The sequence below is a fragment of the Colius striatus genome, chromosome 7, assembly GCF_028858725.1.
Source record: "Colius striatus isolate bColStr4 chromosome 7, bColStr4.1.hap1, whole genome shotgun sequence".
Taxonomy (NCBI): Eukaryota; Metazoa; Chordata; class Aves; order Coliiformes; family Coliidae; genus Colius; species Colius striatus.
This window is the reverse complement of record NC_084765.1, coordinates 34,073,687-34,097,940: the sequence shown is the minus strand read 5'-3', so window position 1 is coordinate 34,097,940 and position 24,254 is coordinate 34,073,687. Positions and strand designations below refer to the sequence as shown.

Below are 24,254 nucleotides of genomic sequence, written 5' to 3'. Positions count from 1 at the left end.
ACCTATTTGGAGGCAGGAGCTCAGTGAACTGATTTCACTTGGAAGGAGGAAGGTCAGGTTAAGTCAGTTATTTTAATGTTTGTTTGTTTGTGGTGTGTAACTGTCCTGTTCTTAGCTGGGATTTGCACTTTGCACAGCTTGCTCCTGAGAGCTGAGCTTCGTGGAGAAAGTTGCTGTTCACGTAAACACTGAGAAGGACAGTGCTTTCAGGCTGCACTCCCCCCAGACCTGCAAGGGTGAAGTGAAGGATTTTGATACCAGCTTCTCCCTCTCACAGATCTCTAGGCTGCTGGCTCAAGGTTGTGGCTAAATCTCCTGCATTCAGGCTGGCAAGTCAGGATGCATTTATAAGGCAGTCGTGGTAACACCATATTCAAGCCTCTGTTTTATTGTTAGGAACTGGGGACTGAAGGAAGTTTTCCTCTTTCTCTGTGGGCTTCTAAGAGTGTGTCCCTAACAGTAAACATGAAAATTATCCTGTGAGGGAGTGTGTCCAGATGCACAGTGATAATTGGCGTGGATGAAACAAGAAAAGGTTAGGGCAACCTCTCATAAGAACGACTCTCACTTAATTTCTCTGTTGTTAATGGGTGTTTTCCTTAGCTGTGTCTCACCTAGGCCTGTTGATACCTGTTCCCCTTGAATAACCAATGCAATTCATTATTATGGTATTGTTTATTTTGTATTTCTGTCTAGAAACACCCGTGAAGGTGAGGTTAATTTGCATTAGGTGCTATTCAGACTTGTCAGGAGAGTCGATCACTCATCCAGAACCTGTGCCATTTAAAAGAGGAAAAGCTAAGTTCTTCAGATGATTCAAGGAGTATTTTGAGGTTTTATTTCATGTGAATTTATCTCTGTACTCACATCCTCAACAGATCTATACCTTTGCAGTCTGTCCACTGGCAGTGTTATCCCATTACTCCTTTAACAGTAGCAGAAAACTGTGTTTGTTATGCTCTCAATCCCAAGCTGCTGCTGCATTTGGCAGTGTTTTTTCATTTCCTTTTCTTGCCACTGACTTGCAGAGATACATAAGGACTGGAGAGAGAGAGAGAGAGAGAGGCAGAAGGAGAATGAATGTGTTTAGAAAACTCTGAAGAGAGGATAAGCTCTGCTGAGGGAGAGAGGGATTGTTGGTGTAGCTGTTTGAAGGCATGTTGGTGGTTTGTACCTGCCCCGTAAATCCTCTGATGTCCTGTGTCACCAACACAGCTCTGCATTCACATCCCTCAGGGCATCAGTTCTCGTCTCCCTTTTCTCCTGTCCATCCAGCAAGAACAAATACATGTTAATACAAAGTGTTAAACCATTTAGGGCCTGGTTACAGCAAACAGCACACAACAATTCCCAGAAGCTGGACCTGAACACCCACCTGTCCTGTGCTGCCAAACCGCATTGGCACCGGCATGTTCAGCAGCACCTCTGCCCTGCCTTACCAAAGGATGGGCTGCCTTGCTCCCTTTGCCATCTAGGCTGGACCACACAATTCACTTCTGAAACTGCCTCTGTCGGTGTCTTGTCACTGGGCTCATCAGGCAGCTGGTGGGGTTTTGCTTATGGAATGGAATTGTGGTGGAAGCTGTTAGTGAGAGTGAGTGGTCCTCTTGAGTTGGTCAGTCCGTTCATTCCACATGCCAGGTGCTGCTTCCTTCCCTTCAGCACCGTTGCTTGCAGGGGCCTGGCTCTCCCAATGCTCTATCCTTTGGCTTCATTGAGCTGGAGAGTCATTTGTGTCCTGGTGGAAAGATGGACCACTGTAAAGATAACACTGAGAGAAAAAATCCTGCTTTAGAGCATTACCAAATACCTCAAAATAACCGTAAGCCTTTGAAGCCAGTGTTTTAAATACCCACCTACTGGTTGCTCATTCCCTAATGGTTTTATGTTGATTTCTTTTAAAAACATTCACCATCCAACTTCTCTAAAATGTCACAAATAATTGGGGGGGTGAAGCAGGCCTTCTGATGGTCTGTTTATTTTGCAGATGTGGGAAGAGTATCCTGATGTTTATGGGGTTAGGAGGTCAAACCGAAGCAGACAAGAGCCGTCACGATTTAATATAAAAGATGAGGTAAGGAGAAAAAGAAAAAAAGATGAGGGATTACTGAACATATAAAAACAACAAACCCAAAGGTCTCATCTGCACCGAGTCCTAGTTTGGTGTGTGGATGTTGAGCACCCAGTTAAGGTCGCAGTCCTACAGTTGGATTCACTTGGCCTGAGACCTCTGGAGTCAGTGGGACACTGCATGGGCTGAGATGTGCATGTGCTGGTCTGATTGCTGCAATGGGCATCATGGAAGTCATGATCTGCTGTAGAAATGTCCTGGAGAGAATAAGTCTGTAAAGAAACCTCAAAAACCACCAAACACAAACCAACTAGGAATAAAGGTTATTCCCATAACCACCTCATAACACCAAAGCAGCCATTGTTGCCCATCCTGGCCATGAATTTGGGTGTGCTCAGCGTTACGAAACATCACTTTCTTTGGTTGAACACTGGACAGTCTGTCATGCTTCAGCTGGAGGTATCAGTGGTCAGAGCCTGGCAGACAAACCTTGGAATTGTTCCTTTTTTCAGAACATTGGGGTATTTTTAAGGCCCTCCTGGACACGTTCCTGTGTGACCTGATCTAGGTGAACCTGCTTCTGCAGGGGGGTTGGGCTGGATGATCTCTGAAAGTCCCTTCCAACCCCAACCATTCTGTGATTCTGTGATTTTTTTTCTGAAGATGTAGGAATTAACTACCACTTTGTTTGCATCTAACAGACTTTCTGCAGAGAGGCATTTCTTTCTGCATTCCATCTCCAGGTCTTCAGGAAGGTTGAGTTGTAGCAGAGGGGAAAGAAAACCAGAGAGAGACATAGACTGAAAGTAAAGCTTGAGGCTTAGAGCTAGACACAATAGCATGCAGTTGGGGATCTGAGGATAAGCAAGCCAGATTTTCAGAGCAGGTGCCCTGTTGTGCTCTCTGACCATCATAATATTTGTTCTTCACCACCGAAACACACGTTTGGAGGCAGGAGGGGCCGCGTGGCAAGCTCAGGGCTGCTGCACCCACCGGTGCCACCACCCGTTTCTCCCTTCCCCCCAGACTCCTGTGCTGGATGTCCTGCAGAGCAGCAGGTTGGGAAAGGGCTGGGGCCCATCATTGACAAGCTTTTGTTTTCCTTTTCAAGTTCTGCCAGGGGCAGGCTGGCTGGCCGCCTCTCTGTGCGATGCCCCGGCATGCACTGTGCGGGCGATGTCACCCCCACCACCGGCCTCCGCTGCACACCCCAGGGCCCTAACAGGGGCTCAGGTAAGTCCCACCTTTTTTTGTTTTACAATATTACGTGGTTTTGCAAATGTTGTTTTCTTTTTCAAGAGCTTTTGATTTCCTACTACTTGAGGTACGATAAAGTTCCGTTTGATTTCTTGGTTTTTAAATCCGAGATGTGAAAACTTTGCTATACCACAAAATATTGTAAACAACAAAAAAAACAACCCCCAAACCCCCTCCAAACCACCCCACCGCCACCTCCCTGCAAAGGAAAGCCAAAGTTAACAGCATTGGAGCACCCCTTTCCCCTCTCTTCTCCCCAAAGCGACACTGCCTGATCCCCGTAGGGCAGCTCCCACCTGCAGCAGAGTTCGGTGGAGGGTGTGACGTGTCAGGAGCACAGTGCTGGGGCCTCGCAGAGAGCAGGAGGAGATGGAAAGTCTTGCTTTTGGAAGACCTTAACACCAAGAAGGAAGGAAATAGCTCGAGCCTGCACGGGGCTGAGCACTCACTGCTGTTGCTGGAGCTGGCGGAAACCCAAGGCGCTTGACACCTCTTAAGATTGCTTTTTACCTTTACAGGGTTAAGCCTGCTGCCAGTGACCTGCTCTTGTTGCTTGCTGCTTGGGACTTCCAGCACGGTGTCTAGGAGCTTTTAATTTCCTTCCTCCCTCACGCTTCTCTGCAGTGAAGCAAGGGCAGCATTGCCCTGGCAGCGTGGCAGGCGCATAGCGAGAATCAGCCGTCGCGCCTGCCCGCCTGCTGCCCCGCGGCTCACCCTGCTCAGGGGAGGTGGTTTGGTTCCTGAGACACCATTCCCTCACCAGTCTGTCCTCTGAGACCAGCAGTTGGGGCAGGGTTATTTCTGTGTTAGAAGTGACTGCCTTCTGGGAAGTGCCTGGAGGCCAGTGGGCACCTCACGTAAGGTCTCTGAGCAGCAGTCACTGAGGGTGATAATCACAGAATGAATCACAGAATGGTAGAGGTTGGAAGGGCTCTCTAGAGATCATCTTGTCCAACCCCACTGCAGAGTCCAGGGCAGAGGTGCAAATCTCACCCTTGGGCTGATTTGAGCAAGTTGACACAGAGTTTTGGTTGCATTTGGAGCAGGAAGCAAAAGGGCAGGTTTGCATAAGAGCGCAGAGCTGCTGAAAGGGCCAGAGTTGCCTCCAGGAATAAGAGCACCTGAATTTTTTAGTAAAAACAGTACTTGCCTGTGTGTGTTCTTTGCAGTTAATAAATCAGCTTCTGGTTTGAGCCAGGGGAAGTGAGCCATGCAGAGCCAGGTGCCTTTCAGAGTGTGCTGGGGCAGTCGAGAAATAAATGTGCCGAAACAGACTCTAAAAAGGACAGTTTCAGATGGGAGCTAGTAATAAATGGCAAGGGGCATCTTTTCTGTGAGAGGCCACGAGTCATGCACCAGAGGAGCTCCCAAAATACAGTTGATTTGATTATTGAAAGAAACCCAACTGCACTCGTTTGCATTTTGCTCAGTTCTTTACCTCATGGATTTGCTTGAAAGTTCAAATGCCGCCGGTGTCGCTGGGACAGAGAAGTTCAGCAGCCGTAAGAAAACAAACCCGGTGAGCTGAGGTTCTACTAGAGCTTGACTTCTGTTTAGCCCGAAATGAGCAACTCTTCACTTTGGACTTTAGCCTGAAATATTTCTTGCCTCTGTTTAAGCAAGTCTTCATCTCTCCTCATGGGTGCCTGAACCACGCTGATGGCCTTGAGTCTCCATTTCTCCTGCCCTAGGCAGGACACTGGCGGACAACCTGTAGGACCAGAGCTCTAAAGCTGCTGCTGTGTTGGCTCTGCTTGGTGCTACATAGGCAGTGTAATTGTTGTTTTGTACAGTGTTGCTCAACAGCAAAATGGAGCCTAATTAATCTGGTGGAAGTGTGTGCACTGTATGTGCTGGGAGAAATAATTAGGTTGGGAGGAGTCAGCGAGGCATGGAGAGGGAAGGCTGCTCCCTTCAGCTGGAGCTGGGGAAAGCAAGTTCTAAGAGGCCAATTCCTAGTCCAGCTGGAAGCAGTGGTGCAGGAATAAGTTGGGCAGGTTTGTAGTGTTTGGTAGGGAGAGAGAGAACTAGGGAACGTGAGACATCTTTCCCCTTGGCCACAGCAGGGCCAGACTGAGCCCAGCGAGTTTTACCAGCTCTGGTACTTGGGCTGAGGGAGCAAGCAGCCTTGCTGGGCTGACAAAAGCCCTAGTAGGGACAGGAGATGGATTTTTGCCAGCTTAGCTTGTGTCAGTCAGGGAGGTGATGTTATTAAGTTGCATGTGATTTCCCAACCAACCTGCTGCCTGATGGTGGTGGGTGACAGGCTGGAGTGCAGACAGGACCTCGGTGCGTGGATGTGCTCCCAGCTCCCTGGCTATCATCTGCACTTCCTTCAGTGAGGAATTTCCCAGCAGCCAGAGCCTCTGGATTGATGTTGGCTACAAGCACAAGCTCTGTTTGTGCTGCAGAGTGCAGGGCAGAGGTGCAAGTCTCACCCTAGGGCTAATTTGAGCAAGTCAGTACGAAGTTTTGCAGTTGAGTCCTGTAACGTGGATTTAAGCTGAATGAAGAGATTGCTCAAATGTCCTTCTGTTTTGGGATTTTTTTTAAATACCCCTACTGTTATTATTGTATAAAATAGTAGAAAGCAGCTTTCAGCCAGGGGCTGGAGCCTGGCACCCCAGGGTCAGAGTGCCAGGAGGAGTTGTTGAAAGGACACGAGTGGGTGGTAGGTGAGGGAAGAGGGAGGAGAGGCTGAGTCACAGGGGGCTGCACACAGGGCTGCAGGCACGGCACCTCCCAGCACAAGGAGGATGTGGGAGCACAAGGCAGGCAGATGACTCAGGCTGGGGACTGGATGTGTCAGAGGAGATAGAGGGGGGATTGACATGCAGCCAAAAAAGACAATGGTGTCTTTGACACGTGTAACCGAAGGCGGTTGAATTGCAGTCACAAGTTAATTCTTCAAGGCAGGAAGAGGTGAGGAAAAGAAGAGCCACTAGGAGATGAGCATTGGCTTTGTTGAGACAAGGACAGAGCAGCCGAAGAGTAGCAGTGTTAGGAAAGTGGACACTAGAAACTTGAAGAACGGGATTTTGCCAAAGGAGTGGAGTTATTTTCAAAGAGCCAAAGGTTGTGTTTATTTTTGTCCAAATCTGATCTTCTCTGACACGAAGCAGAAGAAAGATCCACCTCTCTTTACTCGTGGCTTACACAAGTAAACAGGCGCTAAGGGACAGCTCTCAGAAAACATGCCAAAATTGGAGCGTCAAAGCAGCACCCTTCAGAAAGCATGTAAGAGGTTAAAAGAGAAAATTGATGACCTTTAAACTCTGCCTGTCAAAACTGAAATGGGTGGAATGCTTGGCTTGTGTTGCAAGGGGAGACAGGACTCTCTGTGGTCTGACAGTCACTTGCTTCCTGCATGCTTGGTCTGTGAGACAGGGATTTCATGCAGGGCTGTGAAGCAGGTGGATGAGTGCATGCTCATAGTGTGCAAACAGTAACATTGTCTCACAGGTAAATCTGACAGCAAACCACGGGGGAATTCAGCAAAGCTCCAGTGGGCTCCAGTGTTTCAGTGCATTTAATGGAAACGCTGAGACAAATGAGGGGGAAGGTTCTGTTGGTGGAACAGAAGCTGGGAAATGAGAATAAAGGATACAGAAAGCAAGCAGAAAGGTGTGGCCATGGCTCTCCAGAGCCTTGGGGTGTTTTGTGTTGCAGTTCACGCTGTTTCACAGAACTCTCATGAGAACAGCTCTTGGTTGTGAGCTTTGCTAGCTGGATCCTGGAGGGTGGTGGGTGTACCAGGAGATGCAAACTGACGTACCTGTCGCGATAGACAGACACTACCTAGAGCTGAAGCTGAGCACTGTGGCAAAGAAACAATGTGAGGCAGAAGATTTCCAGCAAGTGGCAGAGCAAGCAGCCTTGGAGGCTACTTCTGTCTTTTTAATACTCCTTTAGAACTAGTCTCTCAGTTTCTTTGGGTTTCTCCCTGCTGATGTGTGTTTTCTGGGGGAAGTGTATCAGCTGAAGTCCTCTGTTATCTGTGTGGGAATCTGTTTCTATGGGTGACTGGTTTTACAAAAATGAGGCTGTGTACAACCAACCTAAAGAGTGTTGGTTTTTTTTAACCATCTTGGTCTGTAGGAATTAATGACACCCACGTTTAAAATAGTACAGCCATACTTCACTGATGGAGACAGGAGGATTTAGGAGGAAGGAAAGCAGCAGGATGTGGCTCAGACCCATGCTTTAGGGAAAAAAAAACAACAGGGAAGCAAGGACACTCTTCCTTTCCTTATAGGAAGTTTTTCTAATGAAGACAGAGCTCATAATGCATTTGTGTGGTTATGAAAGTGTCTGCAGTCACAGAAACTAAACCAGAGGGCCTCTGGGTACTGTAGGATTCCTGCTGATGTGGCGAATGTGGGTGCTCACAGAAGTACATTTACCCACTGCACTTTCAGTTAAAAGCCTGGTACAACATCTAAGCCTTAGCACTGTGCCAGGCCCTGAAGGTGCTGCCCAGGAAGCACAAAGTCAGGCTGCTGCGTGAGAGCTGAGCAGCAGGCAGGAGTGATGCTCACCTTGCTCTGCAGGCAGACGGAGCAGCAGCTGAGCCACCCTCTCGCTTCCTCTCTCTGGGGTATGTGTTGCCTCCAGTGGTGGGTAGTGCAAGGTTTGGTGGGTTAAATTCACCCCGTGGATTTGCAGCCCATAAGGTACTACACACACTGCAGCTCTGCCACTGCTGAGATGATGTCTGCAGAGTGTTGCAGGCTGATGCTGAGGGGTAGATGGGTCACGGCCATGTGTATCCTGGGCTCAGGGGCTCCAGGACCGACCTTGCAGAAAGGCTGGAGAGCTCTACTGAGTTAATTTCTTCACACTGAGATCACAGCAGCAGTGACCCTGCACAGGAGCAGTGCTGGGGTGCTGGCTGCTCCCCTGCAGCCCCGTGGCACCAGTGCTGCGTGGAGGAGCAGCCGGGCTGCAGCCCAGCTCAGAGCCCCTGCGTACATTTCAGTTGCAGCCTTGAGGAGACAGTCCAGAACAAAGCCTACAACCTGATTTTCTTTCTTTTCAATTAAAGGCAAGTAGTGAATCTGAAAATGAGAGCCCCAAAAGAAGAGGCCAGAAGCAAATGAGGAAAAGGTAAGTTTCTAGGGGACAGGTTTGGAGTGATGGTGCTTGCTTTTGGTTTAGCTTTCAGCTAGTAGGATGGGGTTGTTTGACAGCTGTTGGCAGCGTGGACAGCTTGTAAAAATCAGTTATTGAATGTTTCTAGCAAGAATGTTTCCACCTTAGGATGAATGTAATTTAAGTATGAATATGGATCTACAGATGGGTGCGACTTTTCCAGGTTGTCTTTTGTTGGTTTTTTCCCACTTCACCTGTGACAGAACCTGAACAGAATCAGGTTCACTTATAGCTGTCAGTCTTTCACTTCTTCATCAAGTTACTTCTTCAGAGATACTGAAAAGTAGCTTAATCCCTCCTCCTCCCTCCTTTTTGATTAACAAAGAATAAAAAGCCAAATGGTTTTAGTCTTTTATAACCCTCTTCTAAAACAAAAGAACTTCCATAAAGGATTGTTTTAGATGTCTGATCACTGTGACTGAGTTCACTTACAGTCACATTCTACTGCCTTTTTCCATCTAATAAATACCTTTCAGTTTTTCCAAACACTAAAGTGAATTGAACACCAAACTGCCTGTTGGAGTAAACCACAGCCCCGTGATCCTTCTCCCTTTCTCCTGTTCCTTAAGTTTTTCATTCAGTTGTACACAGCAGTGCAGAAGGGAAGGTACTAAAGCACAGGGAGGGCTGTGGTAGTGTGAATCTCTCCTGGAGGGGAGAGATCCCCTTGGAGAGAGGAGAGACTCCCTCAAAAAGCATTTTGGAGCCACAGCTTTGCTCTGAATTGCCAACAGAGAATGTGCTTCCTTCTACTAATGGTATGGTATGATTTGACTTTGCACTTGGAAGCTTTAATTGCCTGAATGTAGATGACAAGAGACTTTTTGCTCCACTTGCTGGGCTACAAGGACATCATGTGGGTGTGTGCTGGGACTCAGAATCTGTAAGAGAAAGCAAGTGCTACTTTTTTAATCCAGCTCACTCAGAAATGCAGGAGTGGAAAAGAAAAAGAAACAAGTCACTGTTGTAGTATGTGTTGAGCCACTCTCACTCAGGATAGACTGACACTGTGTGAACCTAGAAGCACCTAAACACCTAAAAGCAGGGAATCACACCGTAAAATCCCCCATGCATTGCACTGAGCCACCAAGGGTGCAGTTTTGCACCACTTCTCACAGTTCTGGCCTGCTAGTATTAACCTAGAGGGCTTGGCTGTCTGCTTAGCCAAGTGTTTGTGCTGGAATGTGATTACCCTTCATGGCCTACGTTTCTGATTGTAGAAATAAATGGAAAACAGAGGTCTCTGGTGAAGAAGAGGATGAAGATGGAGGGGAGCAAGGAACCAGTGGAGAGAGTGAGCCTGAACGGAAGAAGATTAAAGCAAGAAGACCTGCCCAGAGGAGGTAAGGACTGGTTGGTTCAGTCTGTCTCTTTCTGCATAAGCTTTTTTCTGCGTGTGGTGAGTGGAGAAGGAATATCTTATTTGCCACTAAAAAACATTTCTTTTTTTTCTGCAGTGTTACCCTTGTTAATGACTTAGTAAACCTGGGACCCAGTTACACACTCTGTTCTGCCCATTTCGTGCTCCAGTGACTGTTGCAGTGGTTTCCATGGTAGTTGGAGCAGATGAAATCCCTCAGAGTCCAATATTTGAGATTCCTGCTTTCTGAAGGACTTACTAAAACGGATGTTTCTGTAAAGCATGCTGTATTATGGCTTTGTTCGTTCTTATTTTAGAACAATGGCCAAAACCAGTGTTAAAAAGCCTCACAAACCCCAGCGTGGGAAGAAGAGAAGGAGACCAGACTCATCTGAAGATGATGATGATGATGAGGATGATGAGACTCCCAAGAGGCAAACTCGACGGAGAGCAGCCAAAAACGTCAGGTATCAAGAAGTGTGTGCTTGCTTAGTGAGAGCTGTTGGCTAGGGAAGGGGAGACACCCCAAATTCCCTGCCCTAGCCACTGACTCCCTGTGTGATCCTGCAGGGAGAGAGTCCCTCTGTGCTGCAGGGATCTGTTGGCTGAGGTGTGGTTCTCCTGATGCTGTGAACGTCTGACTTCTCTTTACCTTGTTTTGCCATCTGGAAAGGAGGGAATGTTTAGCAGTCCCTCTTAGAGAGAAGTGTGGGAACACGTGCATAAAGCACTCTCAGATGAGATTAAGAATTACAACTAATAGATTAAAATGAGTAAAATGAGCTGTGCTGGCTCAGACCAGTTGCCTGAGAGTGGCCTTGAGACAGAGCATTGAGCTATGGTGGAGGTAAAGCATTATCCATTCCCCTTCTCACCTTTTGCCAGTCCTAATAAGGGACTTGTGACGAGTCACCAAAAGTGTATTTTTTGGTGGTTAAATACTCATCAAAAGCTGAGAAGTGTAGTTCCCAGGGCAGAGCAGGCACCCATGCAGCCTTTCAATGCTCTGTGAGGGTGAGGGAGCCCTGGCTCAGGCTGCCCAGGGAGGATTTGGAGTCTCTTTCCTTGGAGGTCTTCAAGACCCGCCTGAACACGTTCCTATGCCACCTGATCTAGGTGACCCTGCTTCTGCAGGGGGGTTGGACTAGATGATCTCTAAAAGTCTCTTCCAACCCCTACCATTCTATGATATTGCACAAAGTCTATGACACCTCCATTGTTAAACATCAAATAATCTTTCACTGGGTAGAGGACACTTTCTCTGTTGATGGTCTTGCTTCTGCCGCAGGGGTTGTTCCATCTCCTCGTGAACCCTCCGCTCAGAAAAAGACAGAATGTAACTGGTAAAGTGAAGCTGTCTTGAGCGTCTCAGGGAAAATTACTGAATGGCTAGCTTAAGTAGTATAGATGCTGAAGGTGCACTGAACCCCAGGATAAATGCTGGAGAAGGCTGGCTGTGCCATTCGATGTATTTCTGGACTGGGAAGAGTCAAGGGCTTTTATAGCAGTTTGGTTTTGATCTTGTTCAGTTACAAAGAAGATGATGATTTTGAGACGGATTCAGATGACCTGATAGAGATGACTGGGGAAGGAGCTGATGAACAGCAAGACAACAGTGAAACTATTGAGAAAGTCTTGGACATCAGGCTTGGCAAAAAAGGAGGTAAGCAGTTCTGGAAAAGACCTTTATTTCTGATATCAGTCGTGTGCACCCACAGTTTCTCTTGAGCTGATGCAAAGCAGGGCCGAGGGTTGTTTCAGTGCTCTTCAGCCTTTCCTCAGTGCCTCTTATGTATGCCTTCTAGCAGGTTTTGTAAAATCTAGTATTGAAAAACCTAAGATGTCAAGCTTATGTGCTTGCTTTCATTTAGCCTGCACACTTTGGAACACACACCATTGTTCTGCAATTCTTGCTTTTCTTTCCTTTGAAATAGCAAATAGATTTTCCAGTTGAGTCAGTTTTTATAGCTCCATTGACAAAGCCATAATGAAAATAAAGCTGATGTTTTTGTCCTCATAGCCTTATAAAAATGTTTTTGTAAAACTGAATGGTCGTGAAGATTTTCAAGAGGCCTTTGAATTATCCTTAAAGAAAAAGCATTTATGGTAGAGAGATTTAAGAAGATGCTGTTGTATGGAAAGCTTTTGTGTGCTTGTCGTGTTGGGCTGCAGAATCTGTAGGCAATTCTTTGTGCTGTCACAAAAGATGTAGCTGAAAAATGACTCTGCTCTAATGCAGTTCATGTCCAGTCCTTGATAACAAAAGGTGCTGACTGCAGCCTGGTTTCTTTTGCAGCCACTGGTGCTTCCACCACAGTGTATGCAACCGAAGCCAACGGCAACCCAAGCGCTGACTTTGATCCGGAAAAGGACGAGGGAGAAGTTCAGTACCTGATCAAATGGAAAGGCTGGTCATACATCCATAGCACGTGGGAGAGTGAAGAGTCCCTGCAGCAGCAGAAAGTGAAGGGCCTGAAGAAGCTAGAAAACTTCAAGAAAAAAGAGGAAGAGATCAAGCAATGGTAGGCTTTCCTTCAACCAGGGGTTTGGCCTTGGCCAAATCTTTTTTTTAAGCCAGAGGTTGGCAGAATCCTGACTGAAAACATTTGACTTCTTGTAAAAGCTGTTTCATTCAGAGCAATTGGTTTTGGTGCACAGCACTCATGTCTCTGTTTGCCCCCTCCCCATAGAAATGGTATCTGTTGCTGTGGTTTGGAAAGAGAGAGGAGGACACATAAAATCCACAACATTGCCACTTCCAAGGCTAAAGAACTGGGGCAATTGACAACAAAATAATGGTGCAGAGGTTCACCTGGCCCAGGAGGTGACATGAAAGCTTACAGTCCTCATGTTAATTATGGGCTTGTCTGGATGCAAGTTTTGCATTGGTTTATGTCTGACCTCCTCAGGAGCTATAAAGGCAGTTTGGTATTTCCAAGTGATCAAGCTGCAGTAGCAGCTCCCATCTCTGCTCCATTCTGCTTTTGAGACTGATCCTTGCAGCAGAAAAAGGTGTCAGTTAAGAGGGAGACAGAATGAACACCTATGACATTTGCTTCTCAGTGATGATTTAGAACTATAGGAAGCTTTAAGAAACATGTAAATATCAGCAGTAGCCTGCTTGAGTGACCTGTGTGAATGACATAACCATACAGGAAAGCAGCATTTCTATATGTGGCCTCCATGAGAACTGTGACAGAGGCATTATAGTGGTTTTTTTTGGTTTGGATTTTTTTGCATCTAGGTTGGGCAAGGTATCACCTGAAGATGTAGAATATTTCAACTGCCAACAAGAGCTCGCTTCAGAGCTGAACAAACAGTATCAAATAGTGGAGAGAGTAATTGGTAAGTGAACCCTACACTTTTGTAAAGGAGTGAACTGAGACGTGGGAAATTTAATCTACAACAGCAGAAGAAGTGTACTGCTGTCCCTTCTTCCCTATACTCCAGTATCTCTGGAGAAAAAGAGCCCTCATATTGAGTGCATTTTGATGTGTGAAGTTGAGGGATGTAAGCAGTAGAAGTCCAGGTTTACAGAATTGTACTTACAAGCAATACAAATCAATCACTCTCTATACTCCATATCTCCTGGCATATGGAATGATATGCTGAAGTTGCTCCTGGTGAAGCTCTTTGATTTCAGCTCTTTGGATGCAAGGTGTTTGTCCAACACAGCAGTACAGACCAGGCTTTTGTGAGGACTGCTCTCCATGACGTGGCTGAGGACGTGGATAGGCTGCAAGGCAGCTCAGGGCTTAAGGTTTTCATGATTACCTCTTAAAAAATGAGTTCTAGACCTACTGCAAGCACTTCAGTACAATCAGTCGTGTCAGTTAGAGGTGCTGGCCTCCAGGTACTTTGGGAATTGGTTTGGAGAACTCTTTAGCCCGTTTCCAGTAGAGTTCCTGGGTGTGTGTCAGTGCCAGCCCGCCCTGCTCCCTCTGCTGGCAGCTGGCCCTCTGACCTTTCCTTCCCTTCTCTCTCCAAACACAGCTGTCAAGACCAGCAAGTCTTCAACAGGACATGCAGATTTCCCAGGTAAAGGAGCATTTTTTTGGTCTCTCTAATTTTCTCTTGCTAGCCAAGACCTGTCTTGTGGTTGCAGGGGTGGTTCAGACTGCCCCTGTGAACCATGCCTGTGGTTCAGCCACAGAACCACAGTTGCTGAGGTTTGGGCTTTTTTTTGCATGTTTTGCAGCAAACAGTCGCAAAACATCCTCGAATGACCCTGAATACCTTTGTAAGTGGATGGGGCTGCCCTATGCTGAGTGCAGCTGGGAAGATGAGGCTTTGATAAGCAAAAAGTTTCAGCACTGCATCGACAGCTTCAACAATCGTAACAACTCCAAAACCATTCCTACCCGGGACTGCAAGGTTTGCTTCCTTCAGTTCTCTCCTCTTGCTGGGTTTCTCCAGGCTGAGTGATGACACAAGCAGTGGGAACGTGAAGTTTTGTTAGGGTAAAGGTCAGAGAACACTTTCCCATCCTCCCACCAGTGTCAGGATGGTTGGTTGCTGTTCTTGTGCTATACTTCAGGCAGAACCCTCTTTTGCTTTCATTTGCTCTGTGCATAGTGAGAACATTCTGTCCCCCTGGGGAGTGGGAGGCTTGTTTAATCCTTGCAAAGTGCTTCCTACTTGGAACACGCTGCAGCAGCAATGCAAAATTTTAATGTCAGTTGGGTGGAAAAACAGCACACCTGGGAAAAGAGAAAACCTGCAAGATGCTGTTGTGGTGGAGAAGAGGGACAGAGGTAGCGGGAGAAGAAACAAGCAGGAGGATAAGAAAGAAAATGGAGCTTGTTCCATCTCATGTGCTTTATGCAGAGCTTACTGCACTCTTGGGGGAACTCACAGAACCAGAGAACAGCAGGCAAAATATAGCACTGCAGAGTGGTTTCCTGAACTGCAGACATAAACACTGCCTAGGAAAATGTGAATGGGCTTTAACCAAGGACCAGATGTACACTCAGTATTGAATTTTCCACCTTACTCGTGTCTTTTTCTTCAGTGGGCTTACAGCATCTTCTTTTGCAGGTGTTGAAGCAGAGACCAAGGTTTGTTGCCTTGAAGAAGCAGCCTTCCTACATTGGTGGGGAGAACCTGGAGCTGCGGGATTACCAGCTGGAGGGCCTCAACTGGCTGGCTCACTCGTGGTGCAAGTACGTACAGATGCCCTGCCACATTCATTTTGTCTCCCAGATTTTTGTCCCAGTAGGATCTGCTCCCCTTGCTTTCAAGTGAGATTTTTACCTGTCCTGCTCCTGCAGCTTGAAAGATTACAAATGCCATCTGCATTACAGGCACCACAAGCAGGAACTATCTGGAGTAGGAACTTAAGATACTGGGCCTGTTCACAGGCTGGATTTGGCTGCTGTGTGAGCCTAGTGCATGTCAGCCCTCATTTTCCACTGCACTACCTGAAAAAAGGATTTCTGGCCCCACATGCTTACACACTTGCTTACACACTTGTTGAAGTCTTTGAGAAATGCCCTTCAGACATCCTAAGGCAAGTGGAAAGGACAAGAGGAAATTGCCTCAAGTTGTGCCAGGAGGATTTAGGTTGGACATTAGGAAGAAGTTTTTCCCTGAGAGGATTGTTAGACACTGTTCCAGGCTGCTCAGGGAGGTGGAGGAGTCCCCATCCCTGGAGATATTTAAAAGCCATGTAGCTGAGGTGCTGAGGGCCATGGGTTAGTGATGGGCTTGGCAGGGTGAGGTGATTAGACTCTATGACCTTAAATGTATTTTCCAACCACAACTATTCTATGATTAAAAATTAGGTCACTGACTCCCCTCTCCCTTTACCTTTGTCCTCACTTTCCAGTTTGGAGTGATCATAGTCCATTCCTTTTTGGAAGTTATGGTGGCACATAGAGTCTGGATGTCCCTGGCATCCACTTGGAAGTGTTCAGATAACTGCTTTTGCAGTGCTTCTGTCCCTGCTGTGGGCTGCTGTTCATGCCTGGTGCAAAGCAAATTAGTTGTGGAAACACACACTCAGACAAGATTTGTGTTTGTTCTGTTCCTTTCCAGGAACAACAGTGTGATCCTGGCTGACGAAATGGGCTTGGGCAAGACGATCCAGACGATATCATTCCTGTCGTACCTCTTCCATCAGCACCAGCTGTATGGCCCTTTTCTGGTGGTGGTGCCCTTGTCCACTCTCACCTCGTGGCAGAGAGAGTTTGAAGTGTGGGCACCTGAGATAAACGTGGTGGTTTACATCGGAGACCTGATGAGCAGGAACATGGTGTGTCATCAGAAAACCAAGGATGTGGGCTTGGGTGGAAGTGCTGGGTGCAGAGCAGTAGCTGCTGTGTGGGACGTGTGTCACATTCTGCTGGAGAGGCTGATGGGCAGCACTGGCAGTGCTGCAGGCAGCCAGAGCCCGTGTAGCTGAGCTCTGGGCAGACACTTTATTTGCCCTCTTAGAGTGAGCACAGGAGTACTGGCTTCTCTCAGAGGATCTGGAAAGTGCTGCTGCAGTGGGCTGAAGCATCCTGCAGTGGGGAGTATAGCAGTGTAAAAGCGCCTGCCTCATGTGTTCTGAATTAATCAGATGACAAAGCACACAAATGTTGTGAGTGCAGTGGTGTCAGCAATGAGATGATGCATTCATTTCACAGATGAGGGTACTGCCACAGCAGCAAGTTGTTTGACCTTTGGTACCTGTGCAAGAGCAGTTGGGCCACGTGTGCCCTGCAACAAGCTGCTCCTTGGGCAGCCTGAGCTCATCAAGTGGCACCTTGAACAACAGGGTTATGGATTTGGTTGGAGTCTCTGGCTGTAGCTACACTAAACAATGATCAGTAACTCTTTCCTTTCGCTGACATTAGTTGAAGTGAACGTTTGTCTCCTCTCACAGATACGTGAATATGAGTGGATCCACTCTCAGTCTAAAAGGTTGAAATTCAATGCACTTATCACAACATATGAGATCCTCCTCAAGGATAAGGTGAGTAATGGTCCCAGGATGGTTTTATTTAGAGTTTCTCTTGCTTGCAAAGAGGGAGGCCAGCCCCTAAATAGTGGGTTTCACATCTTTCCCCTGTGCTGATGGAGAACATAGAGCTGCTATTTGCTTCTGCTTGCCAGTAACACAGAGGGAATGAGATGCTTGACAGTGTGTTCATTCTTGTACTGCACAGCTCTGTTACTCTTTTTACTTGTAGACACCAGGAAGGGCAGAAGCTAGATTTTACCTGGTTTGACTTAGGCAAGCTAGAATGACAAAACATGACAGTGAAGTGCTGGCCACAGTATCTGCATTTTTAGACTCAGGAGAAATCTTTCTGGTTAGGAGATGCTCATCAGCCCCATCAGTGCATCAGCAAGTCCTGGCAGAAACCAGAAGGCTCAAAGGGAAAACATGAAAATCAAACCTCTCAGATTTCTTTAACTTTATGGGTTTTCTTTTGCTCTCCTCTAGTGGGGCCAGTGCTACCACAGAGCCCCGAGGCCATCGAGAAAGGGAGGAGTAGGGGACTGGCAGTGCACTGTGCCTTCTGGGTAAAGCAGAGGTGGATTAAAATAGATGTAGTTGCTGAAAGGATCTTCAGCTATGGCAGGAGCACTGTACAGCATGGCTAGGGGACAAAACTAGTGTAGGCATCTTGGTGCCAAGATTTTGTTAACATGAAATTCTTGTGAGCCCAACTCCTTTGGTGGTGGGTACCAGCACTGGGCTGGGGCAGGACATCCTGGAAAGCTTCCTGGCCATGGAGAAAGGCACGTGTGTGGTGGTGGGGCTTGGCTAACCCAGCATCATCTTGAGGCCTGTTTTGTTTTTTCTTCTCTTCCTCCAGGCTGTTCTGGGGAGTATTAACTGGGCCTTTCTTGGTGTGGATGAAGCCCACCGGTTGAAAAATGATGACTCTTTGCTGTACAAAACATTGATTGATTTCAAGTCCAACCACAGGCTGCTGATCACTGGCACCCCGCTTCAAAATTCACTCAAAGAGCTCTGGTCCCTGCTGCATTTCATCATGCCAGAGAAGTAAGTCTCCTTTTAAGCCTTGAAGAAATACCTCTGTGTCCATTCTTGTCTGTGAAAGAGACTTGAGGGAGTGCAGAATGGCAGAGATCCCTGAATGAAACTCAGCGGAGCGAGAGCAATGAAAGGGGAACAGATATTTTGTGGGGAAAATCAGAGGTTAAATGACTAACAGAAGGAGTATTTCTGGCAGCAAATTGAATGGACAAACCTAATAAACTCCTTTCAAATCTGTTGCTGTCTTAGAGCCACCTCTAAAGAGCTAAACTTGTTTTAAGCAATCATCTGCAGCATTCCTGAGGTTCTCACTACATTGTGGTTCAGCCGCCCTCGACGACTGTTTCATGGCAGCCTCTGGGAGTGTTGCTCAAGGATGGTGCTGCCTGGCTGATTGGTCACTTGTCCACACTGTAACAAATGCTTGGGTTTCTTGAAAACAAACTGGCATTGGTGTGTTGCTGAGGCTCAGACAAAGCGTGCCTCAAAACTCACTGGAATTGTTTGGACTGCAAAAAGAGCCTTCCACCAAATTCCTTTTCTTTGGGTCATAGAAAGCAGGAAAGGAAAGGTTTTGAGGTCTCCCAAGTGGAGGAGGAGAGCAGATCTCCACATTTGGAGAGTCTTCAGAGCAGTGTAAAATGTAGTCTAATTGTCCAAGCCTTGCCTAGGGGAGGGCACTGTAGGATGTTTGAGTAAATACCAGCAGGAGACAGCAGAGCAGGACAGCGGAAAACCTGGGATTTAGGGTGCTGGGAATCAGTGTGGAGCTCAAAGGTAAGATGTTAGGAAGGCACCTAAGCCCAGATTGCTTCCAGCTTTGCCACCAATCTGTTAGCCAAAGCAGAGTGAACGTTATACCCTCCACTGCATCTCCTGTCTTGTTCTGGAGGCATATCTGATGGATACCGTTTGTTGCACGAAGACAGGAGATATTCTGACCCCTCTCTGCTCCTTATTTCTTTTGCTAGGTTTGAGTTCTGGGAAGATTTTGAAGAGGATCACGGGAAAGGTAGAGAGAATGGCTACCAGAGCCTTCACAAAGTCCTGGAGCCGTTTCTCCTACGCAGAGTGAAGAAGGATGTGGAGAAATCTTTGCCAGCCAAAGTGGAGCAGATCCTGCGGGTGGAAATGTCTGCTTTGCAGAAACAGTATTACAAGTGAGTCATCTGTTAAATTACTGGGAGTGCCAGCAGAAATGGGCACATCTTCCTATGTGCCTTGGGAATGTGTTTCAATATACTGTGTCCTTCAGAATGAAGTGTAACAGCCATCACCTGTAGTACCAGGAGCTTCCCAGGAGGAATCTGAGACAGGGTAGTTGGATCTCTCCTTCTAAAAAAGCATCTCCAGACCACTACAAGGGAGTGGAACTCCCCACAACGTTGGGATGATGTTTAATATTAAACCATAAGAGTGTCAATAGAAAAGTGAGATCAGGATGTCTAGTGAGGACGTGGCAGCATGCTGTGGAAGAGGTGGAGCGAGATGGAGGGAGTAGAATGATGCATGAACAAGACGTCCCTGAAGGTTTTGTTCCTCCAAGACTCCAGCATGCCCACTCTGCACCATGAAATGATGTGGACTTTCATTTTCCTGCCTGCAGGTGGATTTTGACAAGAAACTACAAAGCTCTTTCAAAGGGAACAAGGGGGAGCACATCTGGCTTCCTGAACATTGTGATGGAGTTGAAAAAGTGCTGCAACCACTGCTACCTTATCAAACCTCCTGAGGAGAACGAGAGAGAGAATGGCCTTGAGACCCTGCAGGTGGGCAGTGTCTTTGGTTTTTCTTATCTTTCCCCTTTCCTCCCACAAAGATCGGATCTGGTGGAGCTTAAGCTTCTGCCACTTCTCCATTAGAAACAGTCCTCACAGCTGAGCCACTGAATCTTTTGCCCTGCCCTTCCACTGCAGGCAACATTTTGTGGCCGTCCAGAGTGCGATGCAATAAGATCTATCTTGTGGGATTCATTTTGTGTGCAGCCTCTGCTCTGTAAATCCAGATGATTTGATTTATAAAGGTGTGGGAGAAGCATGACCCCAAAAGAACCAGATCTCTGCTCATCTTTGTGTAGTGTGTGTAAGGGTAAAGCTGGAACACATCAGCTGGAATGACGGTTACTTCTTCAGTCTCTCATCAGGAGCAGTGGAAAGTTAATTCTCTTGGACAAGCTGCTGACCAGATTGCGGGAGAGAGGCAACAGAGTGCTGATCTTCTCCCAGATGGTGAGGATGCTGGACATCTTGGCAGAGTACCTGACTATCAAACACTACCCTTTTCAGGTGAGAAACTTGAGCATGGGAAGCAGCGGGGCTCATTTGAAAACTGCAGAAAACACAGAGGGAGTCTGGGCAATAGGAGCCACCCAGTTCCCTGGGGGTTGGTGGCTGGGAGTACTGGAATACACTGGGAAGCCCCTTCATGCCAGTGTGGCCCCATCTCCACAAAACACCTCCTCTGGCTGGCCCCCAGTTTGCTATGATAAACCCTGAGGAGCTGATAGCAAGTGCAGAGAGCCTGGCTGGAGGCCTGGAACGAGAGCTGCAGTGTCACCCACTGCCTGAGCATCCCTCTCCTGCCCTCACCGCACAGTGGGCTGAGGATTTTCGTGATTAAAAGCTGCAGGCAGGGAAAGGGGCTGGAGGGCTGCCAGAACTGGGGTGCAGCACTTCCTCAGGGCTCCTTTACCTTCTTTCTTTTCTCATTATTGTTGAATTTTTCCAGCGTTTGGACGGCTCGATCAAAGGGGAGATCCGAAAACAGGCGCTGGACCACTTCAACGCCGAGGGCTCCGAGGTACCCGGGGGCTGGCTGCTGTGCCTGGGGCTGGGGGAGCTGCTCAGCAGCGGCCACTGCTGGCCCAGCCGCGCCGCGGCTTCTGTTCTCACAGCACCCCAGAGGCTGTGAAAGACACAGAAACAGCAGGTTTTGCAACTGCTCCTATTGCTTGTTTGAAATCTCCCACAGTTAAAGAACGGGGCTGCAGGTCACGTCTCCAGAAAGTCCCAAAGAGGCTGGGAAGAGGCAGAATTTAGCAGTTCTCTCCCTGTGGTCTGGGGAATGGGGCAGCTGATAAATGATTTTATTAAGTGGATTAAGAAGAGTGTGGGTATATTAAGGGTATATTAAGAAGGATGTAGGCAGCAGGTTGAGGGAGATTCTCCTCCCCCTCTGCTCTGCCCTGATGAGGCCTCATTTGCAGTCTTGTATCCAGTTCAAGAGGGACAGGGAGCTGCTGGAGAGAGTCCAGCACAGGGCTACCAAGATGATCAGGGGACTGGAGCATCTTCCTTATGAGGAAAGGCTGCGGGAACTGGGGCTGTTTAGCCTGGAGAAGGCTGAGAGAGGACCTCAACAATACTCAGAAATACCTAAAGGGTAGATGTCAGGAGGATGGGGTGACACTTTTTTTCTGTGGTGCCCAGTGCCAGGACAAGTGTTCATGGACATAAGCTGGGACACAAAAAGTTCTGCTTAAACACAAGAAAAAACTTGTTTGGTGTTGAGGTGAGGGAGCCCTGGCCCAGGCTGCCCAGGGAGGGTGTGGAGGCTCCTGCTCTGGAGGTTTCCAAACCCTCCTGGACATGTTCCTGTGTCCCCTGATCAAGGGAAACCTGCTTTAGCAAGGAGTTGGACTGGATGATCTCTAGAGGTCCCTTCCAGCCCCCACCATTGTGGGATTCTGTGATTTCCCCAGTGTGAAGATGGTTTTGGATATGACAGAGGCAAAAGGAGCATTTTACATGTCAGCAGGCAGTGGAATCTGGTGTTGGAGTTGAAAGTCTTCAGTGTCTCCATCCCAAACCTCTCATCTGGGCTTGCTGAGTCACCGTGATTGGTGCAAGGCACTTGTTTTGTGCCATGTTCAGCCCAGCTGTGAGGAATACTTTTCCTTACTCCAGAATTCTGGACTGGATGGGAGATTAACTGACAGAGGAGATACAGTTAGGTGGGAAAGGAGCAGGAGTGCCAACAGTGCATTTTGCTGTCTCCTGGGGGCATCCAGGGGGAACTCAGGCATCCTGACTCTAACCTGGCACCTGGTGCCCTTGGGCAGTGACTCAGCCTGTGTTAGTTCCTGACTTCACCTCCAGCAGGCTTCAGACAACAAAACCCACGTGTCTGTTGCTGCCTTTGTTAGGAGTCTGGTGGGCAGCTTGGTCTGACCTACAGCAACTCTCAGGTGCCCTTGCCCTGAGCCGTTTGCCTTGCTCTCCCATAAGAGTATGTACTGGGCTCTTCCTGGAATAGCACACCTTTCCCCTCTGCCAGCACCACCCCCCTTGTGCCTCAGCTTAGAGACCAGTGGTACTTAGCCTGTATGAGCAGGCTGTGTGGGAAGGAAACCCTTATTCTGCTCTCTTAAGGACACAGATTGCAACAGAGCCCTGCCTCCATTTCCTCACATAGCTTTCAAGTCCCCATTGCTGTTTGATGTCCACAGTTACAGACTGGCTAACTCCTGGATGGGTTTCTTTCTTTCCCCCAGGACTTCTGTTTCTTGTTGTCGACACGAGCTGGAGGGCTGGGCATTAATTTGGCCTCTGCTGATACTGTTGTTATCTTTGACTCGGACTGGAACCCCCAAAATGATCTTCAGGCTCAGGCTCGGGCTCACCGGATTGGACAGAAGAAGCAGGTCAGAAGAGTTGCCTGAGTTGTTTGCTCTGTGTTTTCAGTGTGGGCATCTAAATGGGCTCTCACTTGCCCAGAGCTTTGGAAAACAGGATCTTTTTGCCCCCAGGTCCTGACTCCAGAGAGTACTGCCAAGTCAAGGGAAGCTCAATTAAAAGCCAGGAAACAAAAAATGAGCCCAGATTTGGCAGGTGCCAGGTGTTTCTGCTGGCTTTGGAGCCTGGCATGGTTCAAAACCAAGCCCCCAACTTGTGGAGTCCCACTTGTCAGCCTAGTGGACTCTGTTCTTCCCTTTCCTGAAAAACTTGGAAAGCAGAACATCCACCTTTGCTGAGGTTGTGTTACATATGTGAAAGGTTTGACACTAGTTTGGATTTAGAGTGTTTGCTTCAGAAGATTTCTACTCTGTGCAGCCACACTGCAGGATCTGTGTTAACCAGCCTGATTTGAGCTGACCCCCCTGAGACACAAACAGCCTGTGATGAGTTTGATTTTACAAAGACACAGCTGTGCATGAAGGAACCATGTCAGCAGGCTGGTGTCCTGTGAAAGCAGTTTGTCAGAAGAGCATGTGCAGGTCCAGGAAACAGCTCTGTTCTTGCCTTGCCCTTCAGGTGAATATTTACCGCCTGGTCACTAAGGGTACTGTGGAGGAGGAGATCATTGAGAGGGCAAAGAAGAAGATGGTGCTGGATCATTTGGTGATCCAGCGTATGGACACCACTGGCCGGACTGTTCTGGACAACAACTCTGGGAGATCCAAGTAAGTGCTTGTGTCAGAAGGCAGAGATGTGGCACAACCAGCTTCACCTGCTGCTGTCTCCCAGTGTTTGATTGATTGGGTATGGGACAGGAGGTTAATGGCAGCTTCCACTCATTTGGCTTATGCCACCATTCATTTGGACACACCAGAATCAAGATGATCAGAAATAACAAAAGTAGTTTTAATGCATTACCAGGGAAGAGATGAGTTTAAAAAAAGCTTTTTGTGCTGTTGGGTAGAACTTACTTCTTGCTTCAGTTGGGAAAAAAACTTTGGTATGGTTTTGTTCTGTAGCAGTGCTGACAACAGCTCAAAACACATTTTCCTTCTTGTTTGTTCTTGCAGCTCAAATCCTTTCAACAAAGAGGAGCTGACAGCTATTCTGAAGTTTGGAGCTGAAGATCTCTTCAAGGAGCTCGAAGGGGAAGAGTCAGAACCTCAGGTAGGTTGAAATTGAAATCACATAGCTGTGGTCCTCTGCAGGTCTGGTGTGTGTTTGCTCTCTCTCTCTACTTGCCCTGTGTGTAAGAGCAGGTCAGTGAATAGGGCACATGTGAGTCCAGAGAGCCCTTGGGTGTTGAGCAGAGCCTTGTTGTCAGGGTAATGCACACCAATAGTGCCTTGGCTCCCAAGAATTCATTAGCTAGTTACAGCACAGCCTGCTGAAAGCTTCTCTCCCTGCCCTCTCTGAGCACTTCTTCAGCATCCTTTTTTGGTTGTTTTCATCAGCACAGTGGAGTCAAGCAGGTCACTCTCTCCCTCCTCAGCACAGCCTTGCAATGGTTTGGTATCGACCTCTGTGGCTGATTCTCTTCATGGCCCCAGTAGCAGAGCTTCCCAAAGGCAAACAGTCCACAGTTAATACAGCTCACTGCCTGAAAGTATTCCCTGCTGCTCAGCCTTGATGTTCCTTTTCTTCTATCACCCTTATTTATACTCTTTTGGACCACTTGAGATAGTTCATCTCTGCCCTTGGTGATGACACCCTGCAGATATTTGCACTTTATTTAGCTCCTATCAG

The 24,254-nt window shown here is 47.7% G+C and overlaps 1 protein-coding gene across 6 annotated transcripts in view; it reads left to right on the top strand.

Annotated features, from left to right (window-relative positions):
• Positions 1-24,254, top strand: part of CHD2 (chromodomain helicase DNA binding protein 2) — a 57,638-nt gene that overhangs the window by 15,805 nt on the left and 17,579 nt on the right. For 3 of the 6 annotated variants that reach the window (XM_061999830.1, XM_061999831.1, XM_061999835.1), the window contains 20 exons: positions 1,988-2,074; positions 8,373-8,434; positions 9,700-9,822; positions 10,157-10,306; positions 11,369-11,502; positions 12,136-12,361; positions 13,084-13,184; positions 13,833-13,877; positions 14,038-14,213; positions 14,877-15,001; positions 15,876-16,092; positions 16,708-16,797; positions 17,648-17,838; positions 18,804-18,992; positions 19,439-19,601; positions 19,965-20,117; positions 20,560-20,631; positions 22,325-22,474; positions 23,085-23,233; positions 23,579-23,675. In XM_061999830.1, the coding sequence (XP_061855814.1) occupies positions 1,988-2,074; positions 8,373-8,434; positions 9,700-9,822; positions 10,157-10,306; positions 11,369-11,502; positions 12,136-12,361; positions 13,084-13,184; positions 13,833-13,877; positions 14,038-14,213; positions 14,877-15,001; positions 15,876-16,092; positions 16,708-16,797; positions 17,648-17,838; positions 18,804-18,992; positions 19,439-19,601; positions 19,965-20,117; positions 20,560-20,631; positions 22,325-22,474; positions 23,085-23,233; positions 23,579-23,675 (2,700 nt within the window). Of the gene's footprint in view, positions 1-1,987; positions 2,075-3,182; positions 3,305-8,372; positions 8,435-9,699; positions 9,823-10,156; positions 10,307-11,368; positions 11,503-12,135; positions 12,362-13,083; positions 13,185-13,832; positions 13,878-14,037; positions 14,214-14,876; positions 15,002-15,875; positions 16,093-16,707; positions 16,798-17,647; positions 17,839-18,803; positions 18,993-19,438; positions 19,602-19,964; positions 20,118-20,559; positions 20,632-22,324; positions 22,475-23,084; positions 23,234-23,578; positions 23,676-24,254 lie in introns of those variants that run through there. The other 3 variants (XM_061999832.1, XM_061999834.1, XM_061999833.1) reach the window with 2 other exon arrangements.